Below are 12,859 nucleotides of genomic sequence, written 5' to 3' on the forward strand. Positions count from 1 at the left end.
CAAAGGGAATAATGTGAGAGCCCCCCAGTAAATCCTCTGCACTTCTTCCAGGGCTGCACCATTCCCATCAACCAAGCAAGACCCAACCGCAACCTGACCTTGACCAGGAAGGAGCCTGTTGGGTGAGTCTCTGCCCAGGGCAAAGTACAGCCATGTGGATACTTTTCAGACATGTATACACTATACTCACATGCCAGCCCACAGAGAGCTCATTAACACCCCATTATACATGTTAATGGGACAGCCATTCCATTTACCACTGAAGTACCTGCTCTATGCCATGCTCCTCTAGAACATCAGTATTTTGTTTAAATCCGACAGTTACCCTATATCAGCTTCATGGTGGCAGAGAGTATATCCAATAAAGTTTATCCACAAAGAATGTAATAAAATTAGTATGCATAAAATTGAGAAATAGTTGTACTAGTTGGGTTTCTCAAGAAGAATAGAACCGTGTGTGTGTGTGTGTGTGTGTGTGTGTGTGTGTGTAAGAGGATTTATTAGATTAGTTTACATGATCAGGGGCTACATTGTCCCACAATCTTCAGGATAGAAATCCAAGTAGACTAGTATCTTCTGAGTGTAAGAAGCTAGAAACCTCAGAATAAAACGTGCCTGTGATGCAGCCCTAGTTTGTTACTAAAAGCCTGGGGAGTCTCTCACTGTAAGACTGTATTTAAAAGATAATATTTCATTAATTTTTTTCATTCTTGAGACAAAATACCCCATACCCAAAGTTAAAAGAGTAAACATTTATTTGGACTCACAGTTTGTAAAGATTTTAGTCCCTGGTCAGCTGGCTCCAAGGCAGGGCAGCATGGCAGAGGGGCATCACAGTGGAGAAATAACTCATGGCAGGCAGAAGGCAGCAAGGCAGCAACAGCAGCAGCAGCAGCCTCCTTTTTTCGTTTATGCCATTCAGGCAACAAGCCTTGATTGGTGCCACCCATACCTAGATTGGAGTTTTCATTATCCACCTCCTTAATTCCAGCATCACAACTTTAATCCACATTCACACAACCTAATCCAGCTACCTTGAAGACTCACCACCTATGACCACATGAGGATTTGTGGGGACAAGTAGACACAAGCCAAGACAGCTAAAGGCTGGAGTCCAATGTCTGTGGGCAATGGCAGCAGCAAAGTGCACCTGCTCAACAAGACTCGATCTTGCCTGCATGTCAGAAGAATTGATCTTGCCCTGTATTTTCTTCCACTCATGCTTTCAGCTTACTACTTTGCCACCCTTATTCAGCGAGGGTCCTCCCACCCAGTTTGCTTGTGATCTCAGATGCCAGTTATCTCTGAAAATGCCTTCATGAACACATCCAGCAGAGTGTCTAGCCAGTTTTCTAGGCATCTCTTGAACCAGTCAAGTTAACAACTGAGATTCACCATTAAACCACAGCTATGAGAGCTAAGCAGGAAAGACAGGAATATGGCCTAAGTAGCTACCTGAGCAAGGGAAAATGCACCGTATAACCCTAATGAAGTACCTGCCCTGGTCCCCAGAGGGCTGCAATGTAGAGGTAGAGAGAAGAGCCTAATCATCTACTAGGGGGAAGACAGGGCCAACCCTGCCAGAGGCGACTCGCAGTGCCCATTCAGGACCCACCACGCCCAGCTGCGGTCACTCCCTCACAGGTGCCCCCCAGCAGGCTCACCCAGGAACGGGCACACTGGCCCCAACATGCACGAGCTGGAAGGCTCTACTGAGAAAAAGTGCTCCATCTGTGAGCCCAACACCCCTCATCACATCTATGACTCATCTCCAGGACAAGTCCTGCAGACTCCAGGCCTGCGCTGCTCAGCCTTTCCTCTGACCGGCAGATGTATGAGTTTTTTCAGGCTGCTACAACAGAGAACCATGGAGCAGTTCAATGAGCAGAAAATTGTTGGATCACAGTTTTGGGAGCTGAAGTCTGAGATCAAGATGTAGATTCAGCTGATTTCTTCTGAGAACTTAGGCAGACTCTGTTCCAGGCCTGGTATCTAGGATATATTAGTCAGTTTTCTGTTACTGTAACAAAATACAGGAGATAATAAACTTAATAAGGGAGAAGGTTTATTTTGGCTCATGGCTGCATGGAACCTGTTAGTACCTTGTCAGGAGCCTGGCACTAAAAGCAGAGGCCAGGCCCTTGGAGAAGATGAAGGAGGAGCCGGTAGATCTGTCATGGGTACCTGGGCTGAGGAGGACAAAGCCTGCTTCTTTTGTATGGCAGGGTCTGTGGCATTGTCATTCCCTGGAACTATCCCCTGATGATGCTGTCCTGGAAGACAGCTGCCTGCCTAGCTGCTGGGAATACAGTGGTGATCAAGCCTGCCCAAGTGAGTAGGGGCCAACTGAGGGCACGACCTGTGGGTACGCTCTGTACAGGGAAGCAGGGTGGGTGGAGGATTTGCGACCCTTAGCCCATCCCAAGGAAGGTACCCTGTGGTGAGAGAGTAGAGGTGGGATCTCATAGGTGAATTATGCAGACCCGTGGTGAGATCATCCCCGCAGCTTGCTTCCTCATCTGTAGAGTGGCAATAACCTTCCCTCCACTGCCTGCTTCCCAAGGTGGTAGGAGAAACTGGAGGGAAGATGTGCCATATGTGGTGGACAGGGCGACCAGGAGGCCACTCACTCTCAGTTTCTGTGGAACACTCAGGCCCCTGGGCCATTAACAAAATCAATAATGATAGCTGTCATTTCTTTGAGATATATATATATATATATAGTTATTTATATATAGTTATAAATATATATATAGTTATTTCCATACTTTGACTTAGTTAGGCATTACAACTACCCCCCAAGAAGACCTTAGCCTAACTGCTTCGTTGTGGAGGGCAGGACACTGACAGATTAAGGTCATTGGTCGAGTAGGGTCACTCTCATTTGTCCATGGCCCTTAGGTACCTCCAGCCCCGAGAAAAGGAGATAAGCCCTGAGGAGGTCTGAGAGCTCCAGAGCCAGCTCACACAGATTCAGCCCTCAGCAAAGGCCTTGTGGGAGCTGGGGAGTGACCTAACATTGAGAGGAAAGATACTGGGGGCCAGAAATGTGCAGAAGCTGGAAGAAGATTGACTGAGGGCCGGGGGCAGGGGTTGAAGGGCCTCCGCAGAAGCAGAGCAATAATCAAAGGTACAGAGATTCAGGGACAGCTGGGTGCGCTGGAATTTGAGGAGGGCACCTGCTGCAGAGGCAGTACCCACCTCGCTAGATGGTCCAGTCTCTGTCCTAACACTGATAGTTCTCAGAGTGCACCCTTCTGAGAATGGGGCCCTGCTAGGGAGTCCTATTTAACACTGCTCCCAGGGCCTAGCAGAAATAAACAAGAAACGAACACAGTGCAAGAAAGGATCCAGGCCTCTCCAAAGGCTGGAGTCCTGCTAGAAGTTCCGGCAGCCTTTTTTCCCACCTGAAGCTGCGAGGGAAGTTGACAATACCTGCTGTGGTTGCTTCCTGATACCCTAATCCATTCCTGCTCTCTCCCTGCTTCCAGCTGGCCTGCTGGGAGAGGAAGACAGAGCCCTGGTTCCATACCTCTCATTATCCAGTCTTCTCTTTGTCCTTTCAGGTGACACCACTCACAGCCTTGAAGTTTGCAGAGCTGACATTGAAGGCTGGCATTCCCAAGGGCGTGATAAACATCCTCCCAGGATCTGGTGAGGGCAGCTGCTGGGCACAGGGCCGGGGCTCCAGAGAGCTGGAAGTGCATGTAGTCAGCGCAGGCCCTGCAGGGTCATGTGGGGCCAGAGCAGCTCAGCGCGTGTGGGTGGCCCAACTGTGGTGCAGGTGGAGGCCTCATCCTGGGAGAGAAAGGCACACAGGAAGGACCGCAGCTTTCCATGGCCTCCCTGAATGTTTTCTTTCTGTGTATTCATATGCCCTGGAATAAATTACATGACTTGGGAATTATCTGCCCAAGTACAAAATAATTTAGCCATAAAACATTCTAGGCTTAGAGTATTTAAGGAGGTAACTGCTTCTTTAGTTTCTTCTGTGTTTAGTGATCTAATTTATTGAAAAAGTTTAAAAAATTTTCTTTCTACCCTTCTTTCTTTCTGCTCTTGGAACAAGACCTGCATATAATAATCTTATCATTGTGCATCTCCGTTTTTTCCCTCTTGCTTATTATAATAGCCTATTTATATTTTTCATTTCTTCTGTACCTTTCTGAGTATTTTTTATTTTTATTGCTTTTATATTTATTATCCATTTCTGTGTTTTCCTGAGTGTACTTTTTAACTTTGTGAGTTGACTGTTTACTTTAGTGATTTTTATTACTTTAATGAGAAAAGCTTTTGATGAAAATTTTATGACACCTCATACATAGTTATAAATATCTCATACATATTTATAACACTTAGTATTATAAATGCTCCTGTATTTCTGACATTTGATAGTTTTTGTCTTAGGGTCTAATTTCTCCAATATTAGCTTCTCTATATCCATTTAAGCTTTCATATTGTTGCTGGTTGCATTTTTTCTGTTCTTTTATTTTCAATCTTTTTATAACCTTTAAATCTTAACTATGCTGCCACTAGGCAGCGCATGCTTAATACATTGTTTAATTTTAGTCTGATAGTCTCTGCCTTTTGACTGGATAGTAAAATTCATTTACATTTAGTATTATTAATATAGTTGGATTTTCCCATGTACTTTTTGTTTTCTGGCTCTCTTGCTTTTTCCCCCCTTTTTAATGTCTCCTGTACTGCTTTCCTTGGTGTTAGCTTGATATTTTCTAGGTTAACATTTTAATTTCTAACATTTTTAATTATATATTTTTTAGTTATTTTCTTAGCGATTATTCTAGGATTTACCATCTACCATTTAACTTAACAAAATCTACTTTAGATTTGTACAAGGGCCGGCCAAATAGCACAGTGGACTAAAGTGTCTGCAAGCAGGTGCAGGAGTTGAGGGTTCAATCCCCAGGCCTGCTATGACAGCCCTGCCCCCGGGGCGCACTGAGATGGCACTTGAGACTGGGCATGGTGGTACGCGCCTGTAATCCCAGCTCTTGGGAGACTTTAAAGAGGCGGGTCACTACAAATCCGATCTATTAGTGAGACGCTGAACACCCTGTAGACCCTTCCTTAAAATACAAAAAAAAAAAAAAAAAAAAGATTTATACAAACTTAATTCCAGGAAAATATAGAGAAGTTAACCTCCACAAAGTTCTGTTATCTCTCCCTCATTTTTGGCTACTATCACATATTTAGGTAATATTTATATATGTTATAAACCAAATATTTATATATGTTACACTCCTAGTGCCACACAAAAAAGTGTGCTTTCTAAAATGGAGAGTCTGGGGCTGAGGAGATAGCTCAGTGGTCTAAATGCCTGCCTGGCAATACATAGCTAGAAATGTTATTTTATATCATTTTATATCTACTAAAGAAGATAAAAGAGAAAAGAAAGCAAATATAGACTTCCAGAGTTTGTTTTGTTAATGTTATTTATCACTGTACTAAATTTCTCAGGCTGGGGCTCCTGAGTATCTGGGGTTGCAAGCGTGGGCCGCTAGACCTGGCTCACATGATTTCATCATTTATTTCCAATTTTTTAGTACACATTTGCAATGTATGATGATGACAGTCCTCATGGGGAATTGGTACATGTACACAGCTTTTGTCTCCCTTTCCCCTCCCATTTTTCCCCTTCCTTCCATCTCTTGGTCCCCTGCATTAACAATCATCTTATATCTAAGATGATTCTCTTCTCAAGTAAGGCCACATTCTTTTCTTCTTCTTTTTCTTTCTTTGCTTCTTTGTTTTGTTCTTTATTTCTTTCTCTCTCTCTTTCTTTCTTTCTTTTTATGTGGGGCCTCTCTGTGCAGACTGGCCTTGAGCTCACTTTGTAGCCCAGACTGGTCTCAAACTCACAAGATCTTGCCTCAGCCTCCCAAATGCTGGGGTCATAGGTGTGTACCACTACCCCTGGCATGGTCACATTCTAATGTCTAGGAGTTAGGATATCAAAATAAAAATTTTGGGAGGATATGATCCAATTTATAATAGCCTGTAAAACAATCTGCTTTACATGCAGAAAGACTACATGTAAGCTGAAGCAGAAAGACTACAAATTCAAGGTGAACCTGGGGAATTAGGAAGATCCTGTAGCTTATTAATAGAATACTCTGGGGTGTGACTCCTAGTGCCACACACACACAAAAATCTGCTTTCTAAAATGGAGAGTTTGGAGCTGGGGCGATAGCTCAGTGGTCTAAGTGCCTGCCTGACAAGCACACAACAGTTCAATCCCTGGTGCAGCATGCTGTGCTGCCTGGGAACCCCAGGCACACCATGCAGGGTGTGATGACGCACACCTGTAATTCCAGTGCTTGGGAGGCTGGGACAAGACGATCACTGTGAGTCAGAGCTGCATAGCAAGACCGTGTACCAAATAATTAATTAATTAATTAAAAAATTTAAATGGGGAGTCTGTCGTGCAGGAGACAAGATAGAAGACAGATAGATAGATAGATGGTCTGCTCCAAAAATGTATACAACAGGAAAAGAAAAATGTACAAGTATTTTAATATTAAATTTATCAGACACATCATGAGATTAACACAAGTTGCCTTTGGACTCTACAATCACAAGAGGTGCTCAGAGTGGTGGCCATCACCTTTATTAGTGTGCGAACTGCTGAAAGTGTGCATACAAAATTTTTGGTGGGCTCTGTGTATATACCTTTCATAAGTATTTCTTGGATAACCTAAAATAATGCTATTATTATTGTTCTTGCTGAGAAGAAACTTTAAAGTCCCAGATACCTCCTGTCACCCAGCCCCCCTGCCCCAGGCACCAACATTCTACACTAGATTTGTGCATTTACTACAATCAGGGCACCTATGATGACAAATCATTATCAGCCAAAGTCCATAGTTTGTATGAGAATTCACTCTTGTTGCAATACTATGGATTTGGACAAATATATAATGATGTCCACTGACTGGATATGCCATAATTTATCCATTCATCCATTGATGTGTCTCAGTTACATTTCTCTCGTTCCTGGGAAAAAGTGCCTGATGCCCACAATTAAAAAAAGAAAAGTTTATTTAGCTCACAGTTTGTGGAGGTTTCAATCCATAATCAGCTGACTCCAAGGCAAAGTGGCACATGTCAGAGGACAGCAGTTTGTAGCAGTGAAAAACAGCAAGAACAAAAAGGGAAGACCAGCAGCAGAGAGCAAGTGATTGCATTCAGGCTATCCATCCCAGGGTGGGTTTAGCACTCACCCATCATCCCAGCAGTGCTCACCCATAATCTCAGCCTTTGATCATGAATAATCACAAACTCTAAAAGCCCACCCCATGACTACATGCAGCTTTGGGGGGACACCTAGATACAGACCATAACATGACAGACATCCTGGTTGCTTATGAGTTTTGGCAATTATGAATAAACTGCCATAAGCAATATGAAGATTTTTTTATAAACATAAAAATCTGGATTTCTTTGAATTCACTAGAGTAAATCCAAGAAACAGGGTTGCTGAGTCATATGGTGGAAATATTAGTTTTCTTAGAAATTGCCATCCTTTTAGGTATGAAGTAATACCCATCACTGTTTTAAGTTGTATTTCCCAAAATGACAAATGATATTGACTGAGCATTATTCACAAGCTTACTTTCCATCGGTAAGACTTCTTTGTTTTTTTTTTTTTTTTGTCCTGTTTTTTTTTTGTTTGTTTGTTTGTTTTTTTTTCAAAGTTTTATTGACAAACAGATAGCAATGAGACAGTTTCAAATCATATCAGAAGGACAGTTTCAACAAATAATACACTGCATATATTCTTCTTAGTGGTTAATTGCTGTACAAGATGCGGACTTGTGATCCCATTTACAAACACCATTAGAACAAATCATTCTATTCATTAAGAGAATGCAACTATATATCTATCCCAACCTCTTTGAATACACAGATACAAAATGGACATTCATCGGTATACCCCATTTTTTCTAAGTTCCGTTATTGAATATTATAGGTGTGTAAACTCAGCAAAATATTCTAAAAGAGTCCAGTAGCCCATAATAACATTGGGTCTTATATTTAACTGGGAATGTCAGAAATTATTGACCTGAGTCCCCCACAGCTCAACCCAACAGCATGGCTTTATTTCTTATATTTCGACTTCATACTTTTCTACTGGATGGTTAAGACCAAGGTAAAGCAGGACCTATGCAACAAGAGTTGTAGCTTTTTGGTCTGAGAAGGTCAGTGAAATGCCCTCAGGATTTGTCCTGAGATCCTGTACCTCAGATTGTAGAACCTTCATCAGTGCAGCCATGTGGATGAGTCACGGCCATTGCTTGGCCAATGTGCTCTCTGTGAAAGCCTGAGAGAGTGTCTTCTCCCCATGTGACTCTCCTTAGGCATACTCTACGTCATCGATCACTTTCCTCTTTGGCCCCATAATCTTCTTGATCAGAAAATTTGGGACACTACCGAGGTACATGACGTTACAGTACAAGTTCTCATATGTCCTGAGTCTTAATTGACCTTAGAAGGTTAGGGCCAAAATGTTGGCTTTCCTTGTACCCTTCCTTTTTCTCTAATTTGGTCTGCAAACTTAGGTTGTTAACCATCCAGAAGAAAAGCTTATTGTTATTATCAAACGATTTGGGCTATCAATCTTAACCTCACTATCTCACTGCATTTCAAACATCTTAGGCATAATAAGGAACAGGTATTTTTCATCAAGTATTGATATGTTGAACTTTAAGTCCCTACATAATATGATAAAAAAACATTTAAAAATTAGATTATATTTTAAAAAATAGGATAAAGAATTCTATGCTTCTCATGTTTGCACATAAGTCCAAAAATCTCACCATATACAACCTTGAAGCAGGACAGTCCCACAATATTCCTTTTCCTGTCTCGGTAAGACTTCTTTGGTAAGCTGTCTGTTCATATCTTTTACCTCATTTTTAATGGGTTTTCTTATTCCTGAGTTTTAAGAGTTCTTTATATGTCTTAGATACTAGTCCTTTGTAAAATATATCTTTACAAGTATTTCCTCTCATAAAAAGTGGCTTAACAGGAGTGATAGGTTGGAATTAGTATCAAAATAATTTGTAGAACTTTAACTTGATATAAAGAGAAGATGCAAGGGTCTCACTCCAGATACACCAAACCAGGAAAAAAAAATTCTTGCAGGTACACCTGGACATATGGGTTTTACAAGTCTGAGGCAGAAGAGCAGTGGAAATGAGAGACAAGCGAGGTGAATGAGCCCCAGGACTGGGTGATTCACAGGATGGGGAAGGAGTGTTGAGAATGACACTCAGGTTCTTGTCTTACTGGCTACAGAGAGAAGCTGTTTACTGCAATGGAGAGCCCTGGAGGGGGAACAGAGCTAAGAGAAGATTAAGGGTTCAATTTCAAACATATTGAATTTGAGATCCTATAAGCCATCCAAGTGCAGGTGCCTAGTAGGCAGAGGAGGATAAATAGATCTCAATTCTAGAGGAGCTCAGGCAGAGATACAAAATTAGGAGATGACATACCTGAAGATGACATCTGAAGACTTGGCTGCCATCAGCTGAGGAAGCCCTCTAAACTGAAGACAGAAGATGAGTGCCAGGGCCACTGGGTATTTTAAAGTTAAGCAAGCAGAAGAGAAGGAAAGAGAGCACTTAGTGAAGAGGGAAACTAGGAGAACGAGAGTCAGAAGCCCACTCAGAAAGGAGCCGAGAGAGAGAGAGAGAGAGAGAGAGAGAGAGAGAGAGAGAGAGGCAGACAGACAGACAGACAGTTCATGTTAAGTTTAGAGGAGGTGGTATCAGGGAAGCCCATCCTGCCGAAGTCTCACTGGACCAGAAACCTGAGAAATGTGGGAGAATTGGCCACCCTGAGGATAGGTTGAAAGTAGAATGAGAAGGTGCTGGTGCATGGGACAGGAGTCAGAGCATTTCAAGCAGGAGGGGTAGCACGTATCAAGGCGCTCACTCCATGGCCAGCTGCACCCTTTTGGATTCTGTAGTGGTCAGGATACCACGTCCTCCTTGGACTCAACCAGACTTCCTTGGAGCGCCAGTGAGCTAAAAGTGAGCACCAGTGAGTTGAGCATTTTTCAGATACTTACTTGCCATCTGCACATCTTTTTTGGTGAGGTGTCTATTCAACCTATAGGATGTCCCTGATCAGTGGAGAGCCACATGATAGGTATATTGGTTTGCAATGGCTGTCACACAAAACAGCAGACTAACAGGTTAAGCCTAAGAAAAAGTATTGTTACACTCCAGGAGGCTGGTAGTCCGAGTTCAAAGTGGAGCAACGTTGCTTTTTTCTAAAGCTTCTTTCCTTGGCTTGTGGATCTTTCCTTTCCTATGTCCTCACATAGTTATCTATTTACATAATCATCCTGACCTCCTTTGCTTATAAGCACACCAGTTGTATTAGGAAGGAATACCATAGTGAATTCTGCCTTCAAATACAGTCATGGTCTGAAGTTCTGAGGGTGCAGACTTCAAAATTTGAATTTGAGAGAACTCAGTTCAGCCCATAGCAGGGCCCAAGACCCAGTGAGCTCCAGGTACATTAAACATGCAAGGAGCATAGTAGAGAGAGCCTTTGGCATAGACAGATGAGGGACTGTTGGCAGGGCTTGTGTATTCTCCCAATCCATTGGGGCCACCCTGAGCTCCCCACCCCCTCCTACTTGCAGGCTCGCTGGTTGGCCAGAGACTCTCAGACCATCCCGATGTGAGGAAAATTGGGTTCACAGGCTCCACAGAGGTGGGAAAGCACATAATGAAGAGGTAGGTGGCCAGGGGTGGGAAGAAGAAAAGGCCACACTGGCTGAAGTGTCGGGACACAGATAATGCTATCGTGCCAGATAGGCCTAGCTTCTCAAATTTCGATGTACACAGCTGTCCACAGTAGACATGTTCAGTTCAGATGCTGACTCAGCATGCCTCATTTCTACAAGCTCTGGGGGGACTATGGGGCTGCACTGCAGAGCCTGCACAGACCAATAGGCCCCACAGAACTCGCAGCCGCCATAGCCATTGTGTGCTTAAAGTAGGAACATTTGGATCAAGACATGCTGCTAGTGTGAAATACATACTCAGAAAAGTAAAGTATTCATAATTTCTTGTACTGATTAATAATTGAATTTGAAATATTTTTGATGAGTTACATTGAACAAAAATCTCTTACTAGTTGGTGTTCTATGCTGTGGGCTGCACACCTCCAGATGCAAACAGTTGCAGATTAGTAATATTGTTGGGAAAAATATATTAAACACATCTTGCTTTCTTTTTTGTTATTAGCCCATAAACAATAAAATAGAACAAGTTTTTACATGCCATTTACATTGTGCAGTCAGACATGTGTACTTGGCTGCTTTGAAACTCACTGAATTTGGTAACTGAAACATTTTGATGCAAAAATTTTGTCCCAGTTCCTATGGTCATTTGTTTGGGATTTTACTCTCAAGCTAAAGCTTGTCAGTGTCAATTGCCTTATGATTTGCAACCCTTTCCAAGCAAGATGGTTTGTTTGATACTTGTCATTTTTGGTACTTGTTGTAGCTCTCAGAATCAATTAACAGTGAGTAGCAGGGTACCACTGCATTTGTTACTATAAGTAAACTGAGATGATGTCAAGGATATGGGAGCATATACACTGAGAGTATGCAAATGCTGTCCTATGCCATTTTATGTAAGATATTTCAGTATCTAAGGATGTTGCTATCCACAGGGTTCCTGTAACCATCCCCCAAAGATTCCAAGGGACAACTGTATTTGGATTAAATTCAACTGATGTCTTTTCCATTTTCTTTCAATGAGACTACCAGTAAAAATTTTCCAGTATGTACATGTATAGTATTTGAGGTTTTTATGGTATGTCTAAAGACAGGACCCATCTAAAATATCCATTTACCTCTCCTCTCTTAGACTTCAGCCTCAAACGGACTGAGGACTGCTTATTCCTGGGTCTGTCTCTAATTCATGATATGACCTGGGCCAAACACAGGCCTCAGTTCCCCCACAAGCTTCGTGAAGTTCATTTCCTAGGCTCAGGAGTTCTGGTCTGTACTGATGAGCTTGAAGATCAGGCAGGCCTGCACAACGAAGTGGATGCTCCAGCCCTAGGAAATGTAAGAGCTGGCTCCATCCTCAACCTTGTTGCACTGCAGCTTAATTTCTAGGGCTGAGTTTCAGTGCTTTGAGTGATGGATGCAAACAAACAAGCTAGAGGCTGTGCTGAGCACTCTAGCTGCAGGCTCTCTGACGCCTTCCTCTAAGGATGCATGGCTGCCTGTCTCTGTTTCAGTTTTAAGGGTGACATTCTAGAGCAGTCCAGCTCCTGTATAACAGTTCCATGGGGAGAAGGAGTACTCTTGTGTTAAGACAAGATCTTCTCAGGCTGACAAGAAGGATCAGCAAACTAAGCACCTGCTTAGGCAAGCACAGGACCAAGTTTTAATCCCCAGCACCACATGCAGTGCCAGCCCCACCCCCAGGTGCACTGAGTTGGCCACAGAGACTAGGCATGGTAGTGTACACCTTTATCCCAGTGCTGAGGAGGCTGAAAACAGGAGCATCACTATGAGTCTGAGCCGCATAGTGATACCCTGTACCAAATACATTTTTAAAAAGACAAGACTTCTCATAGTATCTTCCAAAGCAGAATGTTTGTTCTCTTTGGAACCCCTTGGCGGCTCTGTCCCACTCCCCAGAGGATACTTGTGCCCCATAAGGTGGGACTGCAGCCCCTGAGCCCACCCATGCTCTCTGTAGCCCCACCTGGTGCAGCCTAATTCCCATTCTAGTGAAGAATACAATGGCCTCACTTGGCCTCCTTTTGCTTCAGAAGCCACCACTAAGTGAGTCTTCAGGGTCAG

At 43.0% G+C, this 12,859-nt stretch overlaps 1 protein-coding gene across 1 annotated transcript in view; it reads left to right on the top strand.

The window, feature by feature from the left end:
* Aldh1l1 (aldehyde dehydrogenase 1 family member L1) overlaps positions 1-12,859 on the top strand; it is a 95,000-nt gene that overhangs the window by 72,242 nt on the left and 9,899 nt on the right. The window contains exons 14-17 of the mRNA XM_004629477.2: positions 52-122; positions 2,226-2,331; positions 3,567-3,654; positions 10,676-10,769. Of these exons, the coding sequence (XP_004629534.1) occupies positions 52-122; positions 2,226-2,331; positions 3,567-3,654; positions 10,676-10,769 (359 nt within the window). The remainder of the gene's footprint in view (positions 1-51; positions 123-2,225; positions 2,332-3,566; positions 3,655-10,675; positions 10,770-12,859) is intronic.

Source organism: Octodon degus, unplaced genomic scaffold (assembly GCF_000260255.1).
Source record: "Octodon degus isolate 3935 unplaced genomic scaffold, OctDeg1.0 scaffold00030, whole genome shotgun sequence".
NCBI lineage: Eukaryota > Metazoa > Chordata > Mammalia > Rodentia > Octodontidae > Octodon > Octodon degus.